Source organism: Salvia hispanica, chromosome 4 (assembly GCF_023119035.1).
Source record: "Salvia hispanica cultivar TCC Black 2014 chromosome 4, UniMelb_Shisp_WGS_1.0, whole genome shotgun sequence".
Taxonomy (NCBI): domain Eukaryota; kingdom Viridiplantae; phylum Streptophyta; class Magnoliopsida; order Lamiales; family Lamiaceae; genus Salvia; species Salvia hispanica.
This window is the reverse complement of record NC_062968.1, coordinates 35,264,108-35,292,094: the sequence shown is the minus strand read 5'-3', so window position 1 is coordinate 35,292,094 and position 27,987 is coordinate 35,264,108. Positions and strand designations below refer to the sequence as shown.

General features: G+C 35.9%; 6 protein-coding genes across 6 annotated transcripts; 2 read left to right on the top strand and 4 right to left on the bottom strand.

Moving 5' to 3' along the window:
• Nucleotides 1-15: 15 nt before the first annotated feature.
• Nucleotides 16-1,478, bottom strand: LOC125223793 (REF/SRPP-like protein At3g05500). Its single transcript, XM_048127088.1, has 3 exons — nucleotides 1,321-1,478; nucleotides 1,026-1,250; nucleotides 16-636 (listed from the first exon to the last, which is right to left on the bottom strand). Exons 1-3 carry the CDS (start codon nucleotides 1,360-1,362, stop codon nucleotides 181-183), a joined length of 723 nt encoding a protein of 240 aa, XP_047983045.1. The 5' UTR covers nucleotides 1,363-1,478; the 3' UTR covers nucleotides 16-180.
• A 5,941-nt stretch (nucleotides 1,479-7,419) lies between these two features.
• Nucleotides 7,420-8,076, bottom strand: LOC125219447 (rapid alkalinization factor-like). Its single transcript, XM_048121422.1, has one exon. It carries the CDS (start codon nucleotides 7,940-7,942, stop codon nucleotides 7,595-7,597), a length of 348 nt encoding a protein of 115 aa, XP_047977379.1. The 5' UTR covers nucleotides 7,943-8,076; the 3' UTR covers nucleotides 7,420-7,594.
• An 11,234-nt stretch (nucleotides 8,077-19,310) lies between these two features.
• Nucleotides 19,311-20,025, top strand: LOC125220973 (miraculin-like). The gene has a single exon (XM_048123098.1). The coding sequence runs from the start codon at nucleotides 19,311-19,313 to the stop codon at nucleotides 19,929-19,931; it is 621 nt and encodes a 206-aa protein (XP_047979055.1). The 3' UTR covers nucleotides 19,932-20,025.
• Nucleotides 20,026-21,501: 1,476 nt separating this feature from the next.
• Nucleotides 21,502-22,943, bottom strand: LOC125223949 (translationally-controlled tumor protein homolog). The gene is made up of 4 exons (XM_048127270.1): nucleotides 22,790-22,943; nucleotides 22,359-22,432; nucleotides 21,951-22,237; nucleotides 21,502-21,810 (listed from the first exon to the last, which is right to left on the bottom strand). Exons 1-4 carry the CDS (start codon nucleotides 22,815-22,817, stop codon nucleotides 21,693-21,695), a joined length of 507 nt encoding a protein of 168 aa, XP_047983227.1. The 5' UTR covers nucleotides 22,818-22,943; the 3' UTR covers nucleotides 21,502-21,692.
• A 1,268-nt stretch (nucleotides 22,944-24,211) lies between these two features.
• LOC125220972 (protein FAR1-RELATED SEQUENCE 5-like) lies at nucleotides 24,212-25,273 on the top strand. The gene has a single exon (XM_048123097.1). The coding sequence runs from the start codon at nucleotides 24,212-24,214 to the stop codon at nucleotides 25,271-25,273; it is 1,062 nt and encodes a 353-aa protein (XP_047979054.1).
• Nucleotides 25,274-27,187: 1,914 nt separating this feature from the next.
• Nucleotides 27,188-27,640, bottom strand: LOC125220971. The gene has a single exon (XM_048123096.1). It carries the CDS (start codon nucleotides 27,638-27,640, stop codon nucleotides 27,188-27,190), a length of 453 nt encoding a protein of 150 aa, XP_047979053.1.
• Nucleotides 27,641-27,987: the final 347 nt, after the last annotated feature.

Sequence of the window (27,987 nt, the reverse complement as noted above, 5' to 3'; positions counted from 1 at the left end):
TGCAAAAAGTAGCTGTTTAGTAAAATCACAGAAAGTATATTCATAATCAAAAGCAGCATTGCAGTAGGTATTAATTCCAACTTAATAAACCCCACTAAAACAACATAATTTGCTTCATACAAACAGAAACCAATGAAAAAACAAAGAAAATCATATCAACCCATAACACAAAGAGCCTGATCACTCGACAGTGAGAGTCGATTCTTGTGAGCTAAGAACCTTGGCAATCTTCTTTGTGGGCACCAACGGCAGATGCGATGCAACCTGCCACCCTTTACCAGCCGCTTGCTGCACGGCCTCATTGTATTTCTTGGTATAGTAGCTGGCCGTGGGAGCAACAGCCTGCGCAAACTGAGGGAACAGCGGCAGCTGGTTCAACGAGCGCCACGTGGTGGAAGCATACTGCTCGGCCACAGGCTCGTATTTGTTGTAAAGATCCTTGGCAGCAGGTTCATACTTGGCATACACTGTTTGTGCCAATCCTGATGCAATTCCCACCATTCCACTGTTCTTCACCTCTGAAACAACTGATCGAGCCACTGCAGGCGCCTTCTGGGCCGCCTCAAACGCCTGAGTCGACACCTGCTTCAGGGCCGGGGGCACACGGCTCTGCACTTTGCAAATCGATTCATCCATCTATATAACCAATTCCAGCAATTGTTAGCCTTCCAATGCCAAGAATTTATTGATCGAAAACCAACCAAAAGGAGAGAACCTCTTATCCTCAGTTACTAAGCCATAGACTCATTTTGCACGATTTTGACAACTAAATTAGTAAAAAAGAACTAAACTATTAACGCTGAGTGCAATTAATTAATTTGGCATTGAGATATATAAACACAACGCTCAATCCAGTGACTGAAATGTAAGCAAATTAAAAATCCCCAATCCATGCACTTTGTTTTTCTTAGACCTAAATTATACTGCAAGAAACAAATTCAAATACAATTCGACATCAAATTAGAAGAAACAAACCCTATAACACAACACCAATCGATCAAAAAAGATAAAGATGAAGAATATACCTTCCGATCGACGAATCTGAGAACATCAACAGGGACGCCTTGGTATTTGTGATAAACAGGGCCGACGACGGTCTTAACGGTGCCCTCGACGGTGTCGACGCCAGTCTTCAAGGGGCCAGAATTCTCCTTAGCGTAAGCGTAGAGTTTGGCGGCGTACAAGAGCGCGTGGAAGGAGGCGGCCTGCACGAACTCCAAGTACTGCAGCGTCTGCTCCTCCTCGGCCTCCTTCAAAATCAAACAATCAAAAGATGAATCTTCCAATCAGAGGGGATTTGACAAAAATTGAATAGCTTACGAGAAGGGGTTGTTGAAGGGTGTTGGAATCTTGTTGGGCCATGATCGGTTGGTGGAGTGAAATAGTTAGCAGAAGCGTTAGAGATGAAAATGAATGTGAAGGAAGAAGATGAAAATGCAATGTGAATAGTTGGAGTGGCGTAAGGGGGGATTATATATAGAGAGAAAGCGTTGACTGCTTTGGGGCTAAGAAAGCGTAGCTTCTAGAATATTACTAGAACGCGTGGTATGACGGTTAAGGCGTCCTTTTGTTGAGGGGGCTAAGTCATTTATTTCCTCTGGCCCAAATACGTCAAACATTTTAGGCTAAGGCCGACTAAAATTCATCTACCAAGATTTCACTATTTTCATTCCATTAAGAATTAATTTTGAGTTTATTGGTTTCATATTATTGACTTCTGTTCAGTAATAGGATTTCAAGCACACATTCTTGTTTCTCAGCCATCTAATTCGAATCTGCTTGCAAAATCAATTGGGCTTGGCCTTGTGCCAACATCTCCCTACAGTCTTCCTAAAGGGCCTCTGGACCAGCTCATTGAGGATCCATCCTTATCGAAGAATTTGAAGAGCTATGAGCGGATGAGAAGTAAAGGTTGAAAGTTGTCTTCTCCTCTTCATGGCCAGCAATTTCAACTATATTCCTAAAAGGTTTAAACAATAAATAAAATGTTTTTAAAATAATAGATTCGTAACAATTTCAATTTAAGGTCGTCAAGGTGTGACACTTAAAGTCATTTATAGGCTTTCATATGTGTCATATGCAAGTGTCCCTCACTCCCTCTTATAAAGTCATTTATAGGCTCTCATATTAAATATTACTCTTTTGTCTCACAAGAGTATGTACTCTTACTTTTTAAATCTATTCCATAAGAGTGTACTTTTTAATTTTAGAAATTTTTTTCTTTCTAATGAGATGGAACTATTTTCACTTAGGGGTGCTTAAACGGTTCTCCGGTTCTCGGTTAACCGGAATCGGAACCGGAACCGACCGGTTAATTGAGGAACCGGAACCGGAAAATCCGGTTCCGGTTCCGGTACCGGTTCCAACTTTTTAAATAACACCGGTTCCGGTTCGGAACCGGAACCGACCGGTTCCTAACCGGGAACCGGATTATAATTCAATTTTATTTTTTTATAATTTAATATACTAAAAAATCTAATTTATTGAATTAATTTTGAATTAAAGTAAAATAGTTTGAAACATTGAGTGATTTTTAGATTTAAATGTTTAATCTGTGATACTTTGAATCTACAATTATTTCCCTAATCCATTTTTTATGAACTAACTACAATGAATAGAACATCATAAGTTTGTTTTTAGTTTTCAAAAGAACTTATACAAATATAATATCATTTCATATGATATATTTATTACAAATTTATGTAACAATTCATTTAACATACGATTTTAACATATTTGTGAATAATTTATTAAGTGTTCCGGTATAAACCAAATAGTCACAACAATATCAATTAGTATTGGAAATTCCAATGAATACTATGTTTAGCCAAAAAAGGGAAAATGAAATTCAATTTTAAAACTCATTTTTTTTTAAAAAAATTGCTAAAGTTTAGAACTCCTATTTTTGTATTAGTAAAAAATTGCTAACATAAACTAGTCCAACCCGACCTACTACACTTGGCATCACTCTTATCCATATATGAATATTATTGTATTGTTGGTTTGTATTTTGTGTATTTATTTTAATTTTTAGGTATTATTTGTTATAATTCTAGATGTTGGATAAATATTTTTTTAGTATTGAACTATTTAAAATTATAAATAAATTCGGATTAAAATTACACATCGGTTCCGGTTCGGAACCGGAATCGACCGGTTCTTAACCGGCCGGTTCCAAACCGGAACCGATCGGTTCCGATTTCGGTTCCGGTTCTTGAATTTATGAAAATTTAAAACCGGTCAACCGGTCCGGTTAGAACCGGAACCGGTCGAATAAGCATGCCTATTTTCACTAATAATAGTTTAATTACTTTTTATTTCTATCTCTTTCTTACTTTATCAATTGTGCATTAACATTTATACCTAGACCATACTTCCTAAAATATCATGTCTAAAAGGACCATTTCACTTGAAATAGAACCAAGAGAGTAATTGAAAAGGAGAATAAAGTAAAGTGATCAGCAAACTGGACAACATAAACATAATTACGAACAGTAACAAGAAATTGATTGAATAAAATTTCATGGACTTTGATAATGTTAAATAACTATACAAATATATAATTACATTAATATAATATCATAATTTTAATTTTAAAATGATAGAACTATTTATCTAAATATGTCATTTGTTTTGTCTTTATAGATGGAGAGAGAAACAAAAGTGTATGGTTGAAATTTTATGCTCTTGGTAGCCCTCAAACCATCACTAAATGACGTATATGCCCCTGCACGCACACCATGTGAAAATCATAAATGCCGTATCAAAGTCTCAAACCCTATCAATTTCTAAAATATCTGGTTGGAAGTATGATGTTGATGATTTTCAAAATAGTATACTACAATTAAGTTCCCAAATTCTAAATTGTAAATATAATTAATTAGTATACGGGAATTAGGACACCCGCATCCCTTTCTCTTATCCGTCTCTTAACCGTCTCATCTTTTCACTATTCATGAACCCCACTGTATTTTTCAGCTCATCTTTTAACTAAGAGACAACACTTGCATCCTTCCATCTCTTAACCATCTCATCCCTTAACTATTCATTCGATTTCATTTTTTATTTTTAATTCCAACAAATTCAATTAATAAAAATACACTTCATTAAATAAAATAAAAATTATAATTTAAAAGCCTAAAAAATAAAAAAATACATAATTAAAATACTCTAAATTAAACTATAAAAACTACTCCGCCGGCGAATCATCCCCCGAAGTCGGCGGTGCACCCAAGTTAGATCGATCGCGAATACCAAGTTGAGCTTTCAGATTCTCAATTCCGTCCATATGGGCTTCAAATTGGCGAGGATTCATTTTTGAAGTGTCAGCCATCGTGGCGACCAGGTATATGGACATTAGTCTGTTGTAGCCCGTGCCCGTTCCGGAGCCCGAGCCCGCCTGGCTTGATTCGCCGCGGCCCCTCCCCCTCCCTCTCCCTCTCCCCCTCGCTCTCGCCGCCTTCGCCGCCTTGGTCCCTTGCGGCCGACGCCGTGAACCGAGAAGAAGACCCCCCTGCATCATCGGTTGGCGTGCCCTCACGTGAGGTGTTGCCTTCACCACCATCACTAGACGAGTAGTGGCCACGCGCCGTGTGCTTCGTGCATTTCGAGCCCGACTCGACACCGCCAGCCCACCTTTCAAGGTGGTGGACTTGCGACCAAATATCGACATACTTGAAATCTTTACCGACGTCGTCTTTGAAGACCCGCAACGCCGCTCTCAGAATGTCGGCTCCACTGGCTCCGCTTTGATAATTCGCCTCTTCTCCCCTGTATATCGCGCAAAATTTTTTGACATCTTTGTCGCATCGGTCCCAATGACCGCGGAGCATCTTCACGTTGCGGGCAAAGGAGTTCTTCGGCCTTCGTGTGTTGTAAACTTCGGTGACTTTTTTCCAAAAACACTTGTGGGTTTGTTGATTCCCGACGACAGGATCGTACGAGACACTGATCCAAGCGTCGTACAGAGCCAACGTCTTGTTTTGGTTGTATGGATGACGGCTGCCGTCCCCCACAACCTCGTGGTCGCCCTCTTTCTCCTCGGCATTGACGCCGATCCTGAGGCCGATCCTGCCGGAGCCTCCACCTATTGGCCAGATCGGGCAAAGTGCGTTCAGGCGGCAAAAAATTCTCCGGAATTTTGGATAATCCCGGCGATTGCCCGTACCTCTGGGGGGGAGGGACGATAATATGCATCCACATCAAAATGTGGTGTTTGGTACGCCGGCGGAGTCGTCGAGGCTTGGGTGCCCGGCGACGAACCGGGAGTACCCAAAAAGTTGTACATGCTCGCCCAATCGTCGAACGAGTTCAAGTCGAGCCCGCCGGAGCGCCGCTTGCCGGAGCCGCCGCCGCTGGAGTTTCCATCATCGGACATTTTTTCAACAATTGGAGAGAAAGGAATAGATGAGTGTAGTGTTTGTGTGTAAAATGGTGAATGGAGTATTTATAGAATAATAAAATAAAATTTAAAAATTTAAAAAATCGACCGTTTGCTGCAACGGTCATTTGACTGTTTAAAAAAAAGTTTATTTTTTCGAATTGAAAAAATAAAATAAAATTATTATGCCATAATTCCAACGGCCACTCGCGGGACGGCGAGTGGGCGTCACGCCATCCGCCAGCGCGCGCCACGTAGCGCGCGCGCGTGTCTCGTCAACTCGAGGCCGGCCTCGCCGGACGCGTCGCAACGCTGTCTCGATGCTGTCTCGTCTCGTCGAGACGAGACTGACACAGCATCGCGCAGCGATGCGGATGCCCTCATGAGAAACTAAGAATCAACTCTTTTGTATGTCCATGGAAGAAATTTAAACTTGTTCGATGATTCCCCTCCTCACGTAAATGTTAGATCGATCAACAATTGTTACAGCTCGTTTACTACAAATTCAGTATGGTAGTTTTCGTGTGAACACAATACTATATAAAGAATTCTTGTTGGTTCAAATGTGATTTACAAAACTTAATCGAGTGTCTTCTAAGAAACATTAGATATTATGACGAGACACCATCATAATTAATGAGTGGGGAGTTGAATTTATTCTAATGTGCAATATCAATGCTACCTAGAGTCAACCAAACCCCACTTCAATCAATGACTGCCCCCTTTTGGTCACCTGGAAATTACTAATTCAACTTCAATTTCTGCTTCCTATTTATCACCAATTGCTTTCGCATTCAGTTTGGATATCTGCAAGAAAAGGGGTTTTAACTTGGGTAGTTGAATTCGTATGATCTTCTCGAGTTATAAAAATTATAGTACTATAATTGATTTGAATTGGATAAACCTTGATAGTATATTTAAGATACTTGATTAATGATCTCAAAATCGCAGCTGGTGGAGTGAACCATCTCCATTAAGATACTACTTGATTAATGATCTCAAAATCGACTCTCCCAAAATAAACATCATGATTTGTAGATGCACTTAATTTGATTTATTTTTCATGAATTTGTTATAATTTTTGTAAAACGAACAAAAGTCAATTTATTCACTAATCAATCTTTGAACGATGTAGATGTAACAATTGTAGTGTTTGAAATTTTGAATACTCCATTTCATAGCCCATGGTCATGATGAAAGAGACGCCTCATAGGCATAGAGGGTTAAAAAACCACAAGGGTAAAAAACCAAACACGCAATGCAAATTTTAAACACTTTCTAGTCCTCACTCATGCTTGCCTTTATTTATTAGTAATTAGTAATACCATTATTATCGTTGTTGTTGAAGGTTTATAACTTTCCATTTGCAAAAGACATACGGCAAACCAATATACCAAGACCACTTGCACAAAATCCACAAACTGAAAGTAATTTATTGGCCAAATACTTTATTTTAGTCCCAATAAAAATCTTGATGAGATTGAAAATTTTAGAAGACGCTACATTTAGCAATATAAGGGTGAAATAGTAACAAAATAGGGGTAGAAAATTGGACTTTCACCTGGATGTTAGAGAATCGATTCCTGGGTGGTTGTAATCTATAGTAATTCCGAATCAAAAAAATCTTTATTTAGAGTTTAATTTCTAAGATAATATAAGTAGTGTGTTTTAAAAAGAATAACTAAATTAATTGAGTAGTAAAAATAATTAAAGTTTAGAAATTGATAGTTGGGAGCATCTAGACGAGATGAGGAGTAGTCAGTAGTTTGTATTTTAGTACCTAACTATCCAGCTGGATTTCAGGTGGAACCTCGCTGTCTTTCCATAAATCAAGTGCCTAAATTTCTTCTCCATTTCACCATGATTTCATATTCAATAGGAGTATTTTCATGATGCAATAGTGTGTAATCTCATGACCCTTTTGCCGATATTACACAACAATTTATATATACTTTTTTACTCCATAAATAAAATTATGAATCGATTTGTTCATCAGAAAATAATTATACGGCAGTGAAATAGAGCGATAGAATTGGTGATTGAACACACAAAATGAGTATATGTGAATTATTATTCACAAAAAAAAAGTAAGTGAAAGTTATACATAAAACAGACCATCAATCCCTCTCCAAAAATCAAACAAGTAGTAAATTTATATATAAAAAATACATAATTTGACATAATTGATAATTAGCATCACCGGAGAAGTGGTCTTCAGCTCCGGCAGCGAGTGATGGCGCTGCAGCCGCGACGGTAGGGATTGGCCTGTGCGCCGGGGCGGCAATTGTAGTACGATGCGCCGCGCCGCGAGCAGGGGACGTTGTTCCTCTGTAGCGCACCGTAGCTGATGTAGCGCCTCGTGGCTAGGATGCGCCTGTTGGACTCCGAATCGAGATCGAACTCGTCGTCTCCGTCGGCCAGACACTCAGCGATGGTCCCCCTGCACCCGGATCTCACCGCCGGCATCATCCATCCGTTTTGGTCCCCACCTGCCGACGCTTGCGGGATTAGAATTGATGCGATTAAGCAGAGTGCTAGTAGCAACTTGAAGGCGGCTGCCATTTCGAATTGAAAGCGGTCGATTCTGAGCACTGATTTTTGCGGAATTGTTGTGTAGCAAAAGGGTTTCTCTCTCTAACTTGTTGGGAGATGGGGGAGAGCGATCGCTAAATTTTAAAAGAAAAGTGGGATAAATAATTGAGGAGAATTCTCTTTTCTGTATATAACTACTCATTTTTAACCCACTAAATTAGTGAATTAATTTTCTAAAAATATTGAAGACGGATTTTTCCAGTCATAAATATAATACTGGTCATTCACTAAAATTAAAACTTGATAAAAGCCTTTAACATTAACATAGCTACCAATACCTCCACGACAAAAATGGAATTTTGTAAATATTCCCATTGTTTTGCATCCCCTCTTTTCCATTTTAAAACATTATGAAATTTTGAAAAATTTGAGGTGTCTACAGTACATTTGTTGCGAAATAAATTTTCACTTTTTTCTTTGTTTTATTGATATACTAGTACTAAGGTACAAATCAAAGTATTAAATATTGCCATTATAGTAGTATTAAAATATTTAGTAGGAGTAAATATTAGCAAAAGATGTTTATGAATAAAGTATAAAGGGAGATAGCGTTTCCTTTTAAAAATTAGAAAAAGTGAAAGTGACCGTTGATGGGGTCAGGCGGCCAGTCGACCATCAATTTCGTGAGCTCCACCTTGTGTTCATATTAAATTGTTTAATTCAATTCTCACCTATTGTATGATTATTTTCGTTCGATGCGAAATCTTAATAAAAAAAATTTTAAAAAAATGAACGCTCCCTCCATTCGCACTCAAGATTAAGAATAATTATTATGTGGAGCAAGTGAAAGAAAAAAATATAATTAAATATTTTATTTAGGAGATAAGAAAGAGAGATTAATTTTTAAATATAGAAAGTGAACATCTTGAATGCGTCAAACTAAAAAAGAAATATGAACATCTTGAGTGAGATGGAGGGAGTATATTATATGTTATATGCAGTGTTCAAAATTATCTAAATATTGTCTTCGTCGCATACAAATAAGTCATTCGTAGACAACAAAGTTTTAATGTGTAATTGGTAAAATGATAGATAAGTTAAAAAATTAGTGAAATAATGTTAGTGGATGATGGACTCACTCACATCATTAGTAATGTTTGTTTATGTAGAAAAGTTTCTATATTTGAAAAAAGAATTATTTCTATGGGACGACGGAAATTAAAATACTTCATGATCTATTTCTATGAGACGGAGAGAGTATATTGTATTGCACTTTAAATAAGTACTCATAAATTAGTAACAGATCTATTTCCCATATTCACAGTGTATTATGAAATTTATTTTCTTCTGATTAATCATATAGTAAGAATTAGACGCACAAAGTTATTGTAAGGTCGATCAGTCTTCCAACCCGTGAACGAAAGCGCGGAGCCCCAATGGGGCGGGTCTCGGGTTCGAGCGTTAAATGTGGCGGCCCAAATCATAAAAGTAGTATGTATGCAGTAGGATTGCCAATTTTTGACATGACGAAAATCTAACACGAACACGCACATAATTAATGGGTTTGAATAAAACCGAATTGAGTTTGTGTGTTATTAGGTTGGCTAGCTCTCGTAATTACAGGTTGGATTTAGTTGGGTTCGGTTAACCGATTAGAAATAAAATAATTATTTTTAAAAAATCGTACTTTTGTTTTATTCTTTAGGTTTGTTTAAATCAGCTTTTAATTATATACATATGGTTTAATCATATAATATCTTTTTTTTAATTATGTAATTCAGGTTCGTGGTGTTATCATGTCGTGTAAACCGAAATTATCGTGTAAGGGTGTGTCTGGTAGGCTTGAAACACCTTGAAACACCACTGTTCACACCCATTTTCCACCGTTTGGTAGCTCATATACAAATCGCACGACCCGGTAAAACCAGTCGGCACTACAAAAAACTGTCAATTTACTAGCAAAAATTAGTAGCAGATATAATATGTTGCTGTTAGTAGCAGATTGGAGGCGGAATATCCGCTAGTAACTGTACTAGCGAAATTAGTAGCAAATTTATGATAGATTTTGATTCCTCAATCACGGATCATAATTAGCAGCGTATATAGCAACACATTGATAGTCACTAGTAATTAGCACCGAACAAATGTTGCTAGTAATAAATTACTAACAATATTGCAGTGGATTGATATTCACTAGTAAGTAGCAACGGACAAATGTTGTTGGTAAAAATTTACCAACGGAATTACAACAGACTCATTTGCACTGCTAGTAGCAACAAACAAATTTCGTTGGCAATAAATTACCAACAATATTGCAGCGGATAGATATTCACTAGTGAGTAGCAACATACAAATGTTGTTGGTAATAAATTACCAACAAAATTGCCACGAACTAATTTGCACTGCTAAGTAGCAACAAACAAATGTCGTTGACAATAAATTACCAACAATTTTGCAACGGATTGATATTCACTAGTAAGTAGCAACATACAAATGTTGTTGGTAATAAATCAACAACAGAATTACAACGGAGTAATTTGCACTGCTAAGTAGCAACAAACAAATGTCGTTGGCAATAAATTACCAACAATATTGCAGCGGATTGATATTCACTAGTAACTAGCAACATACAAATGTTGTTGGTAATAAATTACCAACAGAATTACAACGGACTAATTTCCACTGCTAAGTAGCAAAAAAACAAATGTCGTTGGCAATAAATTACCAACAATATTGCAACGGATTGATATTCACTAGTAAGTAGCAACATTTAAATGTCGTTGGTAATATACTACCAACAGAATTACAACAGACTAATTTCCACTGCTAAGTAGCAACATACAAATGTCACTGGTAATAAATTACCAACAATATTGCAGCGGATTGATATTCACTCTTAAGTAGCAACATATGAATGTCGTTGGTTATAGCAGCGGATAGATATTCACTAGTGAGTAGCAACATACAAATGTTGTTGGTAATAAATTACCAACAAAATTGCCACGAACTAATTTGCACTGCTAAGTAGCAACAAACAAATGTCGTTGACAATAAATTACCAACAATTTTGCAACGGATTGATATTCACTAGTAAGTAGCAACATACAAATGTTGTTGGTAATAAATCAACAACAGAATTACAACGGAGTAATTTGCACTGCTAAGTAGCAACAAACAAATGTCGTTGGCAATAAATTACCAACAATATTGCAGCGGATTGATATTCACTAGTAACTAGCAACATACAAATGTTGTTGGTAATAAATTACCAACAGAATTACAACGGACTAATTTCCACTGCTAAGTAGCAAAAAAACAAATGTCGTTGGCAATAAATTACCAACAATATTGCAACGGATTGATATTCACTAGTAAGTAGCAACATTTAAATGTCGTTGGTAATATACTACCAACAGAATTACAACAGACTAATTTCCACTGCTAAGTAGCAACATACAAATGTCACTGGTAATAAATTACCAACAATATTGCAGCGGATTGATATTCACTCTTAAGTAGCAACATATGAATGTCGTTGGTTATAGATAACCAACGGAATTATAGCAGAACAATTTTCACTAGAAGTAGTAACAGACAAATGCCGGTATTAAATTACCAACAAATTAGCAATAGTAAATGGTCAGCGACTAGTTAAAAACAAAAAATTGCATTGGTAATAAATATAACAAAAAGTTGCAAAATATTACTACCTTCGTATTTTAAAATAGCAACTTTTGTCGTTTTAGTCTGTCTCTTAAAATTATAAACTTCTGACTTTCTCTTCCTCTCACTGATTTTACCAATTTTTCTCTTCTTCTCTTACTTTATCAATTGTGCATTAAAATCCGTGCTCTTTCAAAAGTTTATATTTTTCCAATTGTGCATTAACCCGTGTTGTTTCAAAGGTTTCGATTTTTAAAATACGGAGGTAGTACTTAATAATAACTCCGAATTATATTATTATTATTATTGTTGTTGTTGTTGTTGTTGTTGTTGTTATTATTGTTATTATTATTATTTGCATTAATTTAGTATAATTACGATATATTAATAATAAGAAGAAATTTTCTATCATACTCCCTTATTAGTATACAAGTGATTGATTTTCCCTTTTATGTTTGTTTCACCACTAATGATTAATTTTCCTATTTCACAATCCATAACTCATTATTCTCTCTTTATTCCTCCTACTGATTTTATTCTCTCTCATTTAATTCAATAGTATGATTTTCTAAAATATAGTCTCCACGAGAAACCAATCATTTAAAATAGTCACATGACATTGCTAATGAAATTTATCATAATAGTTACAAGATATGTCGCTCATGAAATTTATATTATGAAATTTATTGCTATTTGTAAATAATGAGTTCTGTATTCTCTTTCTTTCTCATTATAATGAGGTTTTTGAATAAAACTAGTAAGATAACTATGTACATGTATATATTATCTTAATTCATAGTGACCAATCATTAATTTACTAATATTTGGGTAAATTGTAAATTTTGAAAATTTTTATTTATACTATAATTTTTTATTATAATTGTAAAAACATTGATCCAGATTAATGATCTACATTAAAGTAAATTAAAATTGATATATTGGGGTTATTAGATTGACAACTTAATCCTAGATGAATTGTCATAGTTACAAAAACGACACTGTTATTATATAGTATAGCATATTCCACAATATTTAAATCATTGAATAAATAACAATCCTTCAAACTATATCCTTAAAGTCATCGAATTATTAAAAATTAAATATAACAAACTAATGACAAAATAAACTAAAATATTTAATTAATAAATTATTGTTAAGAGGAGAAGTGATTAGTGTATCTACGTAATTTAGTAATACTCTACGCAAATTTCCTTTTCTTTTTTAGTCAAAAGTTTTAATGTAGTAGTTATTTTTACGTGTTATACTTATAAACTATAAATAAGATTACACGCCGACTCTAATTGGAAACTTTCATGTAATCAAATGCATTAAAAAAATAAATAAAATACTATTAAAAAGTAAGAAATAAAGTATAAAATATTAAACAAAATCTTGGAGCAGCTTCGGCAACAATATTTATTCATTTAATACTGAAAAACTATCTATGGATTTCAATTAACTAAAATCATAGTAAAATTATAATATTCTTTAAATTAAGAGATATGATAATCATTATAGCTTTCAATATAATACCTTCAATTTAACCTACTAAGCAAGCCCACCAATAGCCCTAATTAGACATACTAAAACCTAAATATTCGTAGTATTTAATTAGCTCAAATAGCACACAATTTTTAGAGATTTGCTGCAGCCGCGACTCCCCTTCCTCTCACGGTTCTGCCTCTCCTTTCTCTCACGGTTCTCCATCTTAAATCTTGTTTATGATTTTGCTAAAGCATTATATATACAAATGTTGTTGTGAATTTTGATTGCTTTATATGAATATCATACACATGTGGTTGTGAATTTTGATTGCTTTTGTCCCTTTGTTGAGTAAGAAGAAGACTACACTTTTTAAAAGTTACATATTATTATTATACTATATTATTATTATACTATAAAAAGCTTGAAATTTTTTTAAGATGTGGACATATTGTTGTGCAATATAAACTACTTTGTAACTGTGTTGATCAGATTAGTTTTTGAGTTTCAAACCAGCAAGTAATTGCAGGGAGACTATTGTTAATCATTTCTGAAATTAATCACGAATGAACAACTTATATACCCAAAGTGGACCTGTATTTACTAAAGTTCCACTATGCACAGTATATTGTTTTGATTCTACACTACATATGGTACCAGTCATTCGTACTTTATGAAATATTCAGAATTGAATATAGAGTGATTAGAGTCCTATAAGGCACACCCCTGTCCACCTAAAATATGTGCAATAGAGGATTTTACGTGTCATTTTCTTACTACAAAATTGTCTACATGTCAAGTACTACAACATATTTTTTAAATTGATTGGTTTATCTACGAAAAAAGTTGAAAGAAGTTGTTTTTTTTAATGTTTATACTCAATTTTATAGAGTATACTTATGTCGTACATGGATTTGGATCTAATATCAAATACATATGTAATGGGACCAGCCAACAAGTAGACCGTCAGTGGCAATATGAGACGAAACATAAATTTATTGCAGAGCATGAGCTGCGAATGAAACTAGAAGAAGAAGTGAAGTTGCTCAAAGAAAGGGTGGATCAATACATGTTGGAGCAGACCCAACACTTGAGCCACTCTACTGCCCAGTCTGGTCGTGATGATTCTACATGATTAGGAGATTGTTATTTGCTTTTAAATTTACAGTCTATTATAATTTAAACTCATAAACGTATTAGACTTCATATGGTTTTTTTTTTTTTGGAAAAATACATTATTTGCTTTTGGGTTTTAAATACATTATTAGTTTATCAATTATTATTGTTGTCTACAAATTGATGTTCTTTATTTGATAATTGTTGGTTTGTTGTAAGTTGTTCGTTTTAATTGGATAAGTAAACGAATAATTGAAACAATAATGTGTAACTTGAACTTAGTAACGGAATACCGATTGGTGATTTTTAAAAAAAATTATCACATTAGAGGCGAATTGGGCTAGCTGCTAATTCGTTAGTAATATATAGTAGCAAACTGAGTATGTTACTAAACTTTTTGATTCGTATTTAGCACCAACAATTTTAGGATGGATTAGTGTGCTGCTAATCCGTTGCTAACAATTTGTAACAAACTACGTTTGTTGCTAATTTTTTCGATCTCTTTAAAATAACAATAATTTAGGAGCGGATTTGGTGCATTACTAATTCGTTGCTAACAATTTGTAATGGACTCTGGTTGTTGTTAATGTTTTCGATCCCTTTTTGATGCCATCAATATAGGAGCGGATTTGGTGTATTGCTAATTCGTTGCTAATGATTTGTAACAGACTAAGTTTGCTGCTAACTATTTTGATCCCTTTTTTATGTCAATAATTTAGGAGCGGATTTGGTGCATTGCTAATCCATTGCTAACAATTTGTAGCGGACTAAGTTTGTTGCTAGCGTTTTCGATCCCTTTTTGATGCCAACAATTAGAAGCGGATTTGGTGCGTTGCTAATTCGTTGCTAACAATTTGCAACATACTTAGTTTATTGCTAAATTTTTTGATCCCTTTTTGATGCCAACAATTATCAACGGACTCATTTTGCTAATAATTCGTTACTAAAACATTAGTAGCACAATTTTGGTAGTTGCTAAATTTTAGCAGCAAGGAATTTAGAAGCAGCATAGATTTGTTGCTAATCCGCTGCTAACCCATTTTACTAGCGGAATTATGAGAATTAGCAACAAAAATTTTCGCTAGTAAATAGAGATTTTTTTGTAGTGCGGGTTTTCCGATGTGTACATACTACTATCAGCGGTTTCATGTTAACTCAATCTCGGTAGTGAGCAGGTATTAGAGATTGGGTTTTCAGGATTTGGCTGAAACGGTGGTGTATACCCATTTTTACCCTCCGAATTCTCCAATCGAAGCAACCATCACCCCCTTCCGTGCACAATTGAGCTGGTAAAGTGCACTTATCCGACAGATGCAATTTCAGAGCGGCTGCGTTGTGGAATCCAAATCCGACTCAGGTGTGTTTTGAATGTTCAATCTGTAGAGTTTTACTTCGATAAGGGTCCGATCTGTTTGGGATTACTTCGTCGGGGTGGACGATGTCTTCGGATTTGATGAGTTTGGCGGTGCTCATGGTTTTGTCGCCGTTGAGCGGAATCTTCTAGCGGCAGAGGATGGTGTGGTTGGAGGGCTTGGCGGGGGGATTTTCTGGTAATGCGGAGGCTAGGGTGAGAAGGAAGAGGATGCCATAGATCTGACAATCCATGGCGTCCGGTGAATTTTGGGCTCTGTTGAGAAGAAAGAAGGAGGGTAGTATAGGCATGACATAATTATTTTCAAGGGTTTTCAAGTTGAACCAAACGACTGAATTGGGCTTAATAATATGGGTGGACTGAACCAAACAGATGATAATTGTGCCCATCAACTCTGGAAAAGTCCATTTCCAACAAATCCCTGAAAATAATTGTGGGAGCTACCATCCGAGCCCTAATTAACAGGTATGTGTTGTGTGCGGGTTTGAAGATAGTAGGTCGAGTTGGGGTTAGAGTTATGATTTTCTTCATATTTTCTTAATAGACCAGGTTCAGATTAAATCTTATTGACGATTAGATCGTTATCAAGTTGTCTCAATAACGATCCAACCCACGTGATTCATCAATCTAGTATTTATGCAATGAACTTGACTGTTAGAATTAAATCAACGAAAAATCTCACGCATTTCCAATGGGCTGAAAATCTGATTTATATATTGATCAAGTTATCAATTGATGCAATATGAATGGCTTAAATTCAGAGTGTAATTTCTAATATCAAGTATCGAGTACTACCCAACTCGACTTGATACCCTATTCAAACAATTCTAAAAGTTTGGGTGCCGGATCGAGTAAAGTTGATCTTCTATTTTGTTTTAAACCAGGGATCGTGATTGTTAGAGAATTCTGCACTAAATTTGCTAGGGAAACAAAAAAACTAAGGGTAAGATGCTCTCGAGAGTCCAATTTGTAGTAGAGTAAGTACAGTATGATTATAGTGTTCTGATGCTTCAAATACATGATTATTACATAGAGGCTTATTCATAAAGTAGCAAACACTAATAATACTTGGACCATAAAAATGCTTATATGCTAAGTTATGTTTTTCTTCCGAATTATTTTCTCAGCTTGCGGTTTCTGTAATTACTTAAAATAGCAACAAAAAAAGAGGGAAGATTAACAGAATTCAACAGCATAAAACTAATTGGTGGGGCTTTTCAATTAGGTGTAAACGCGTAGCTCACTGTATTTTCCTAACAACAGCTGTTTATTCTCTTTGGACATAGCATGCCACCTTATTTTATTTATTTATGGAAACAACTATATATCTTTCAAAAGACAAATTTTTTTGAGCTAAAAAAGAAAAATAAATGGATTCCTTGGATTACTACAAATATTCTCTAAATATATCGGGTAATTACATATAAAAGGTTGTCGTTTGTGACTTTGATGCAGTGACGGATCTACACAGCCTGGCCCCGGACCTCGATTCCCCCTTATACCGCCGTGCTCCGACCGTATCCGCCCCGGAGCGAGCCGCCGAGCCCTGACTCCGTCTCCCGCTGTACTCCAATCGTCCGCCTCAATTTAATTTCTGAAACAGTGAAACTGAAAATTGGGGAAGAAGAAGAAAAGTGGGCTGGATTTGTTTTGGGCTCTTTAATTCATTATTGGACTGCTCTTTTATTTTGGACCTTTTAACTTAATAACTAAGTACCTAACAAACAATGCCAAGCCTAAGCCCTTACACAATTAGCCCAAACCCAAATCTTTACAGAAAGAGACTGAGAATTCACGCCTGGAATTGGAGGCTGGAGATTTTCGGCCGCTGCTGCCGGAGTTCTTCAGCTTGCCTTTCGCGATTTAGGTAAGAATTGATGTAAATAGGTGATATATCATACTATGTACTAGCCCAGAAATTGTTTGATGAAATGCTCGAAGGGAATTTCGTAAGTGAGTTAAAATTAAAGTTATTGATTTGAATAAAGAGAACATTTGTTTCGAAATAATTTTCTATGTGCCAATTCATTTCGTCAAAAACAATCATTCAGTTTATTATATAATTGTTTTAATTAATTGTTTCTATTTATTGCTTAATTAATTGGGCCAAAGATTTTGGTTTCTACCGCAAGAGATAAATCTTTCCCCTTGGTGTACCGTTTGATTGAGTTGACACTGATCCTCCCGGTTGCAACAGCATCTGTCGAGAGAGTATTTTCTTCCATGAAAATTATTAAGACATATTTGCGCAATAGAATGGGAGACGAATGTATGAATGATATCTTAGTTGTATACATTGAGAGGAGAATTTTCAAAAAAATTGGAAATAAGACCATTCTTCGCCGATTTCAGGACACGGCGACTCGCCGGAAACAATTATCATCCAGTGTGTCGTAAGAGCAGACATTACATGTAAAATTATATATTTTAATATTTATATACTCCCTCCGTCCCCGATTAAGAGTCACACTTTTCCATTTCGATCCGTCCACAATTAAGAGTCACACTTCATTTTTACCATAAATGGTAGTAGGTCCCACATTCCACTAACTCACTTCACTCACATTTTATTATAAAACCAATATAAAAAAGTGGGCCCCACATTCCACTAACTTTTTCAACCAACTTTTCTTTACATTTCTTAAAACCCGTGCCCGGTCAAACTGTGACTGCTAATGGGGGACGGAGGGAGTATATTTTAAATTTCAGCCCCGGCTTGCTCAATTTTCTGGATCCGTCACTGCTTTGATGGATAGCAAGATGAAGTACATATTTTTCTATCATGATTGGAATGAAATTCCTCCATTTTGATAATACAAAAATACTAAGTACTACGACTACTAACTTATTATTATTAACAAAAAAAAATTTAAAAAAAAGAAAAAAAAGTATGACTCAGTTAAAACACACGAACATGGATAGGTTTGAATAGTGAACAGTATTTTGCATTTTAATGTCGCACGCGAGTACTTTACCATAGAAGATAGCACACATGATATGCATAAATAGAAGATTACTACTACAATTTACAAGGAATGTAAAAGGAGGAATGAAATATGAAATATCTTATTTAAAAACCATAAATTTTTTATAATCAAATTTGAAAGTGGAACTGGAATTGGACGCCGATAGTGAACTTAATAATGTTGCCGGAGTTATATTTGATTAATATTGAAACAAAACTATTGAAATAATAACATGCATTGGAAACTCATGAAAGTATAAAAAAGATTGGCTGTTTTACCAACTTCATATATAGATTATAGTGGTGTGATTTTATGATCAACGTACATGGGTTAGAGTCTAGCTAGAGCTGTACATAATTGAAGAACAATATGGTTGTTTTGGCAGCTTGTTTATGGAAGGATTAGTTAAAATATAGTAATTGGGTATTTATCTGTTACGATCGTGATCTATTTTAATTAGCAGTATTAACTTCACGGGATCATAAAATTTAGCAATTGTGTGTACGTCTATTCGAAATGGTATATCCACAAAGATATAGTAATTCAATGATAGCATCACAAATGTTAAAATAGAGTTCAATTAAATATTAAACTCATCAATCTTGTGATGCTATAAGTATCAGAAGACAATTTCACGTACCACAAATTCAACAAATATGACTACCAAAACTATAATATTATTAATTCAATTCAATGATAGCATCACAAATGTTAAAATAGAGTTAAAAATAATAAACTCACGGATTTTGTGCTGCTATAAGTATCACAAGACAATTTCACATACCACAAATTCAAGAAAATGACTACCAAAATACAAGTACTACTATTATTCTTAATCCACACCGTTGTTTATGTTGTTGGAGAAGAAGCCGCCACCGCCGTCGTAGACGTCGACGGCAATCAAGTGCAAGCCAACACCAAATACTACATTTTCACGCCACGCGGTGGCGGTGGCGGTCTCGGCCTCTCGGTGAGGGACCGGCGCCAGCCATGCCCTCCCAACGTCATGCAAGAGGCCGACGGAGGTTCCATGGGCCTCCCTCTGAAGATATTTCCGGCGGACGGGAAAGCGGAGATAGATTTGGAGAGTGATTTGAACTTGGCGTTCGTGGCGGCCACTACCTGCGTGCAGCGGACCGTGTGGCGGCTGGGAGACACCGACTGGAATACGGGGCAGCGGTATGTGAGGAGCGACGGTGTGGTGGGAAAGGCCGGGGCGGAGACGGTGAGGAACTGGTTCAAGATAGAGAGAGTCGGGCAGGGTTACAAGATTGTGTACTGCCCGGGCGTGTGCAGAGAGTGTAGAGTAGAGTGCGGAGATGTGGGAGTGTTTGTGGAGAGTGGAAGGATGTGGCTTGCTTTGGGTGGTCAGCCCCTTTTCATTGCTTTCAACAAACTCAACCAATCCCCCTCTCACTAGAACTATAGTACTAGAGTATCATAATAAATATCTGTATATACCATGAATTCTTATACAATAAGACTGCTCTGCTCTATCTTGGTTTTCTTTTCAAGCTGGCCCCGTTTTTCTGCACAGCTTAGGATGTGTATTTATTCTTTCCTAAAACAAGGCTTCTCTTAGCGGTCTCGATCTCGTCTCTCCGCATAGAGACGGCGATGCAGCCTCCCATCTCGTCTCCATCATGCTCCGGTTCGTGACTGACGCCCACTCGCTAGTGGGCGTCGTTTATATCCGTTTGAAAATGTTTTTTTTTGTTTTTTTTTTAATTCAGGAAAATTCGAAATAAAATAAAAATATTGTAATTTTTAATTTTTGTATTTCTTAATATTGTAATAAAAATTGAAAATAAAAAAATAAAAATACTCCATAGGATTTCAATTATGTAATTTTCGTAATTTCGGATGTTGTAATTTTCGTAGTTTTTAATGATTTAATGAATTATTAGTATTAATTTAATATTTCAATAAAATATTAATTGAATTTGTTGGAAATTAAAATAAAAAAATGAAATTGAATGAATAGTTAAGGGATGAGATGATTAAAAGATGGAGGAATGCAGGTGTTGTCTTTTAGTTAAGAGATGGGGTGAAAAGTACAGTGGTGCCCATGAATAGTGAAGAGATGAGACGGTTAAGAGACGGATAAGAGACAGGGATGCGGATGGTCTAACTCTTTTTTTGGTTGCATATACTGCTTCTTTATGCTCAGTACCGCAGAGTCATTTGTTTGGTAATGCTACTATTGCTCTCACTGCAGTAACTTACTAGCGATTAATTTGAATTACAGCTTAACTTCGTATCCAACTTAAGAGATAAAACACCAATTCTTTACAGTTTTTATAACATTATTGTTTGACACAACGGATGGCACAGCACCAGAAACAAATCAGTCAATAAATACAATTATAGAAAGAAAGAAAGAAGTAAATATACTACTACTTGACATGGAAACCGGATTTTCTCATTATGCTGCCCTTCTAATCATCTTAAGTTCACATAGTAAGATTTATTAGATTACTATAAACAGTTGGATTCAAATTGAGCCCCATTGCAACAAGCTTTTTGTGCCCTTTTAGCCTCTGAAGCTGCTGTAAGATCAAGTTTGTGAATAATTTTCTGTTGGACAACATGAAAACTCTTTTAACAAATTAATCCATTGTCTCATCAATTTTCCTAGACTTACAGAATCCTTCATTACAGGTTTTATTTGAATTACTCTTATCGTTTAATTTATTTTTTATTTTTTGGATCACGGTTTAGTTTGCTAATGCATGTTCTGAGAGGGCAAATATGCATGCAGATACACCATTCCAAATATCAATGCATAACATCCAGAAGTCAGGATGAAATAATTTACATTCGATATATGTTTATGATAGATTTATAGACTATAGCAAGTTATTTTGGTTGTTTGTAATCAATCCATTATATAGTATTGAATTATAGTAGTATACTTTTGCTATATATATACCACAACAGAAAATTATATTTAATGCAGATGACATCAAATGCACTTTGCCATGGCTTCGAAAACATAAACAGAAATATACAAAAGTAGATATTGCTGTGCATGACACAAGATTTAGCAAACACTAGTAAATTTTTATTATTATAAACTAAAACAACACAACTCAAAAATTCAAACAAAAAATAACATCAAAACTTGACAATTAAATTAAAACTAATGTTAACTATAACCATAAGTTGAATCTCTGTTTGATCAGCACTTGACCTCCTTCAAGCCATGAGCCAGATATAGAAAAGTTGGATCAGTCGCTCCTTCCTTGTAGTATGCAAACACCATCGTCCCGTCATCATGCATGCTCTCCCCAACAAAGCTGTAATATCACCCCAAACACCGCATCATCAGACAAAAGATTAATTACGTCTATATTTACGTCTATTGAAAGAACAATATTACAAAACAAAGTCACACACATTGCAGAACTGAGCATCTGAAAAAATTGAATCTACTTACTATTGGAAGTCCTTGAGCTTTGAGACAAGGTATTTAGTAGCTCCTTCGATGCCTTTCTTGAACTGATCTTGCTTCTCAGGTTGAAGCTTGGGAGTCAAGTTCTTGATATATTTCTTGACATATGCTATCAACTGTTTCTTGTCGAAAGGAGGCTGCTCCTGAAGCCTGAAAGTGTCCACAACATCGACAACCTTGACAGCTTGATCGTCAACACCTTCTTCGTCATCAGCGCCTTCAGCAGAGGGGTTGGCCCCAATATCCACACTAACTGCCCCTTGAACAACCCACTGCAGATACAAAACCAACTTCAGTTAGATTTGTCACACCAAAAAACTAATAATTAGTATTAACCAAAACACATGCACAAACCGCATATATAGCTTTTTTAATGTAGATGAATGATCATACCTTGCCTTCTACTTCCCACAGCATTCCATTCTCAATTTCCTTGTATGGGAATGAGTCAGAGAGAAGCTCATCACCTACAATATAATGTTAAGCAGATTTAGGTATCAGATCAAGAATCAACTTCCATTGCCTAGGAAACCATTCAAACTAGATTAGTTTCTCAAACATCACATGAAACTTATGGAAAAACATGATCTTCAAACAAATTCAAACTTAAAACACAAAGCTTTTGAGTACAAGTTTCCACAAAAGAAAATCAGCCACACAAAATAACCAAAATTCAAGTTTCAAACTAAACAAGAAAAAAAAAGGTTCAATCTGGAGACAAACGAAGTCCTTCATTAAAGCTAAGTACGCTCAATTAATGAATAAAAGCCAAAGTGGAAATCCAACGTTGATGCAATCTATTTAGGAGATGACAAGAAAAATACCTGAGAGAAGATCCTGATATACCAACATGATTAGTGCCTCTTAGAATCTTAACTAAGTTTCGAAATTTCTGTAAGGGAAACGAGAGATGTTAAGGTAGTAGACAAGTATGAATTGATGAGGTAACAATGGTTGGGGTCGCCAGATTTTATAGCAGAGAAGTTAACCGTATCCGACTTGGTTTGGTAATGCTGACTTAATTTGACCTCATTACTTTTATACGGAATTTACTTAATTTATTACGATTTCCTTCTCTCTTTTTTTTCTAATCTAATTTATAATTTTTTCCTTATAAAGGTATGTCAAAATCGGAGGGGATCAGCTAATGCATAAGCTAATCCACCACATAATACATTAATGAGAAATAGACATGTGGAATCTATTTGTAAAATTAAATAAAAGACTAAAAGACTAAAAGTATAAATTCTCATAATGCATCTTATGCTACACCAATATTAATTAGACACATGGACAATCTTTAATATTGACTAAAGAGGATTAAAATTAAAACATAACCTTTGCATACTGTATAGATTTCACCTATTAGGGAATCCCTTTCATCTCTCCGCTCAAGAACCAAATTTTTAATCAATCTATCGCTGCTTTATGTCAACATCAAAAGATAATCACTTTCAACTAATGTTTATCACTTTGAATAAAACAATTTTAGACTAGTTCTTTTGTCTCAATATATGGATTTTGCTAAAAATCTTTGAAGCTAATTTATAAAACTATCACAGGGGAGCAACTCATAAAATATAGTATAATACATAGTACAGTAATTATTTACATATATTTGAGTTGTAACGGGATTGGACTATTAGCACATGCCTTCATTGATGACATAACAAAATAAAATTAGAGATATATTTATGTTGTCTAGCTTTTAACGTTATAATGGAACTACTATCTCAAAGAAATTGATATGGAGTAAAAGAAATAGCTATTGAATATACGATTTTTTCTTTTGCAGATATGGATGACAATGTATTAGAAGACCATATTCCTAAAATAGAAGTTTGAAACAGAAGTCGAGGCATATGATTTCTATACGGAATATGCTAAGGTAACAGGTTTTGGAACTCGAAAACTATCTGCTCACAGAGATCGAATTGCTGGCAACATCTTGGGCATTAGTTTCTGTTGTTGTAGGGAAGGTTTTAGGGCAAAAAACAATAGATGTGTTACGATTAAGAATCCTCGTCCTGAAATTAGGTGTGGATGTAAGGCTTTGATTAAAATCAATTGTAGGTACAGTGGAAAGTTTCGGATTGTCAAGTTTGTCGAGGAACACAACCATGATTTTGTGTGATTCGGAAAAATCTTACATGTTTAGATGTTTTAGACAAATTTCTAATATTCAGCAAACACAAGTTGATGTTGTTCAAAGTTGTGGGTTGGCTCCAAAGAAAATAATAAATGTAATGGCAAAGGAAGCGGGCAGAATACAACATCTTGGTTTTACTCATATTGATTTGAAGAACTATTTGAGAACTAAGAGGACTTTGGAGATTAAACAAGGAGATAGTGGAGGTGTTTTACAATATTTACAAAGGATGATAAGTGAAGATCCACATTTTTACTATGCTATTCAATTAGATGTGGAAGATCTAATTACCAATATGTTTTGGACCGATGGTAGAATGATACAAGATTTTGGTCATTTTGGTGATGCTGTTTGCTTCGATACTACATACAGAAGACATCGAGATGGCAGACCAATAGCTTTGTTCGTCGGTGTAAATCATCATAAACAAGCAATTGTGTTTGGTGCAGCATCATTGTACGACGAAACAATTGAAACCTTTGAATGGTTGTTTGATGTATTTGAAGATGCTATGATGGGAAAGAGACCAAAAACCATTTTAACGGATCAAGATCAAGCAATGAGCGCTGCTTTAGCTTCCAAGTGGCCATCGACTTACCATCCCTTGTGTGTTTGGCACATTTTCCAAAATGCAGCAATTCATCTTTCCAATGTTTTTGCGAGTTTCAAGAACACCTTTGCAGCTTATTTTAGTCGTTGTGTGTACGACTTCGAAGAAGAATCAGAATTCCTTGATGCATGGAATGAAATGTTGGAGAAATACAACCTGCAAGATAATCAATGGTTGAAGAGAATGTTTTCTCTAAGAGAAAATTGGGCATTGGTTTATGGAAGAAACACATTTTGCGTTGATATGGTTTCTACTCAACGAAGTGAGTGCATGAATGTTGTTGGGAAGCATTATGTAAATTACAAAAACAATATTGTCGAGGTGTTCCATCATTTTCAAATGTTGATAGATGATCGCCGTGAGAAAGAGTCGGCAGAAGATTTCAAGAATGCTCAAAGTTCTCCTATTATGACATTTCCATTAGAAATATTGAAGCATGCGGTTGCCGTATATATACATAAGATATTTGCATTGTTTAGTGAGGAGTTAAGGAAGGCAATTGAAAGCAAGAGTGAAGGTGGGAGTCAACTTGAAACTTCTGATATATAAGGTCAGACCATTTAATCGGGCTAATGAACATATAGTCACATAAGATTCCATTGAAGGTTCCATTTTTTGCAGCTGAAAGAAGTTTGAATTCTCAAGTATTTTATGCTTACATAGTCTAAGAATCTTAACATTTATGAATGTTGTTCAAATACACGATAAATATATCTTAAAGCGATGGACCAAACATGTAAAGGATGGAACATCAAGAGTTTGTGATGTAGGAGTTGTCACTGTTTATGAAAAAATAAGAAAGAAGCAGTGGTAAAAAGAGTTGTGTAACTCTTTCATGCATGAGGCAATAAAAGCAGCTGAGAGTGAAGATAGTTATACTGCAGCTCTAGATTGTCTCTTGAAAATGGAAAACAATGTGGATGGAATGATAGGAAAGGCAAATAATGTGACAATTGAGGCAAAGGACGGAGATGTTGCAGTTGATGATGAAACCAATGAAAATCAAATTAAAGGCTTGAAACCTAAAGGGAGAGTTACATAAGAGCCCGAAAATTGCTTTGGAATAGGCTATTAGTAGAAAACAAAAACCAAAGCCAAAAGCAACAAAGAGTGGTTCGCAACCTGCTTCTTCTATGTAGGAATCGAAAGAGACTACACTCATTAATAATGACTACTGGAATGTGACTTACATTGCTTTTGATCCTCAAAGTACATCATAATTTAAGTCTAAGCAATGCTGCAAGCCTGCCATCAGTGAAGAGCAAGTCATTTTATTTTGGTGTTGTTGCAAATGATAAATTTTATTTGATCTTTTCTGTTTGACAGACTTGTGTTAAGTTTTGATTAAGATTTCTGTGGGAGTCTCAATTTTAATTTAAGAGTTGCATTCTGATATTATAAATTTACCTCTACATGATTGTTCTATTAATTGCACAAATGACTAAATGAAAGCTAATTTCAGTAATATGCTGTTAATATGTTGATAATAAAGAGACATTAGTTTGACTAATTTATTCTATTGTTTTAACTATTGTTATTGTGTTGATAGGAACATTTTGGTTAGTTGTCAGAGTTCATGAAAGCTCATTTACATGGGCAGCAAGCATGGGCTCATTCTTTTGTTCTTCAGATTTTGTTGGTCAAAATGATTTCTGATAAATTGATTTTTTATTGATCTCAACCTTATTTCTTTCTACGGATCAAATAGGATGATTAAGTTTTATTATTGAATGAATAGCTAGTAGTTCAGTTAGTTGATTGGAAATCTGTTTGAGGTGCTATATTTGCGCTGATAAAAATTCTTGGTTAGATGAAAGGGGTTTTCTAATTAAAATAGTGAACTAATGTCAGCTTTAACATTATTTGCTCAACCTCCAAACGTTGCTAGTCATACCTGTTAATCCTCTTTAGTCAATATTCCATGTATCTAATTAATATTGGTGTAGCATAAGATGCATTATGAAAATTTATACTTTTAGTCTTTTATTTAATTTTACAAACAGATTCCACATGTCTATCTCTCATTAGTGTATTATGTGGTGGATGAGCTTATGCATTAGCTGATCCCCTCCGATGTCAAAATAGGGTATTACTCTTTTATTACGATATACAGTGCCGCATCCCCTCGTGTTTTTAGTTTTGGCAACTTACCATCTGAATAGAAATTAAAATTGAACCCTTGGAGCATGAATAACCCTGGCCCGGATTTGAGCCGCAAGTTCCCTCCACGTCATCATTCCCTCAAATTAGGGGTTCCAGGCCACAACTCCATTAACACCGCAGGCCACAACTCGGGCCACAACTCAGGCCACAACTATTCATCTGCACTATTCACAACATATTTTAATCGTAAAATAGAATACGTTGAACAATTAAAACCGGGAAAATTCATTGTTCAGTCGGAAAATAGAAAATTACAACATTGAAATTTAAAAATTCGAAATTTTTTTTTTAAAACATAAGTCAATTGCGGTTCCAAATTTCTTCAATTAGATCCGCTTGGAGGCGTGTGTGTTGATCTTCTTGGCGCATCGCCGCTGAACGGGCCATGACATTGCGCACGTCGGGAGGAACACCTTGCACGGCCGGATCGGTGACAGTGTAGCTACTGCTGGCGCTGACGAGCGGATCGTCGCTCCAGAAAGTGGCGTTGTCTCCCTCGTCCTCAACGATCATGTTATGCATTATGATACATGCATATATGATGTCGGCGATTAGCGGACGGTGCCAACCACGGGCCGCTCCCTTCACTATAGCCCAACGTGATTGGAGAACTCCAAATGCGCGCTCCACATCTTTCCGAGCCGCCTCTTGCTTTTTGGCAAACAACTTCCTCCTATCCGTAGTCGGACATGTGATGGTCTTCACGAACACGGGCCATCTAGGGTAGATCCCGTCTGCCAGATAGTACCCCATAGTGTACCGACGGTGGTTGGCCGTGAACTCTACGGTAGGCGCTCGCCCGGCACACAAGTCGTTGAACAATGGAGACCCGTTCAACACATTGAGGTCGTTGTTCGACCCAACGACTCCAAAGTAGGCATGTCAGATCCACAACCGTTGGTCGGCAACGGCCTCCAACACAATCGTTAGATGTGTGCCCTTGTGCCCGCTAGTGAATGCTCCTCTCCAAGCCATTGGACAATTCTTCCATGGCCAGTGCATACAGTCGATGCTGCCCAGCATCCCCGGGAAGCCGTGCCTCTCCTCGTGCATTCGCACCAATCTGCGAACATCGTCGGACGTTGGCTTTCTCAAGTATG

What these genes read in the sequence shown, in the direction of transcription:
- LOC125223793 (XM_048127088.1), bottom strand. Translation starts at nt 1,362, where the DNA reads ATGGCCCAACAAGATTCCAACACCCTTCAACAACCCCTTCTC. An exon ending in CCCTTCAACAACCCCTTCTC is followed by an intron (nt 1,251 to 1,320) that starts GTAAGCTATTCA and finishes TTGATTTTGAAG; the next exon opens with GAGGCCGAGGAGGAGCAGAC. An exon ending in TCAGATTCGTCGATCGGAAG is followed by an intron (nt 637 to 1,025) that starts GTATATTCTTCA and finishes TTGGTTATATAG; the next exon opens with ATGGATGAATCGATTTGCAA.
- LOC125219447 (XM_048121422.1), bottom strand. Translation starts at nt 7,942, where the DNA reads ATGGCAGCCGCCTTCAAGTTGCTACTAGCACTCTGCTTAATCGCATCA.
- LOC125220973 (XM_048123098.1), top strand. Translation starts at nt 19,311, where the DNA reads ATGACTACCAAAATACAAGTACTACTATTATTCTTAATCCACACCGTT.
- LOC125223949 (XM_048127270.1), bottom strand. Translation starts at nt 22,817, where the DNA reads ATGTTGGTATATCAGGATCTTCTCTCAG. An exon ending in ATATCAGGATCTTCTCTCAG is followed by an intron (nt 22,433 to 22,789) that starts GTATTTTTCTTG and finishes ATTATATTGTAG; the next exon opens with GTGATGAGCTTCTCTCTGAC. An exon ending in AAGCTCAAGGACTTCCAATA is followed by an intron (nt 21,811 to 21,950) that starts GTAAGTAGATTC and finishes GTGATATTACAG; the next exon opens with CTTTGTTGGGGAGAGCATGC.
- LOC125220972 (XM_048123097.1), top strand. Translation starts at nt 24,212, where the DNA reads ATGGCAAAGGAAGCGGGCAGAATACAACATCTTGGTTTTACTCATATT.
- LOC125220971 (XM_048123096.1), bottom strand. Translation starts at nt 27,640, where the DNA reads ATGGGGTACTATCTGGCAGACGGGATCTACCCTAGATGGCCCGTGTTC.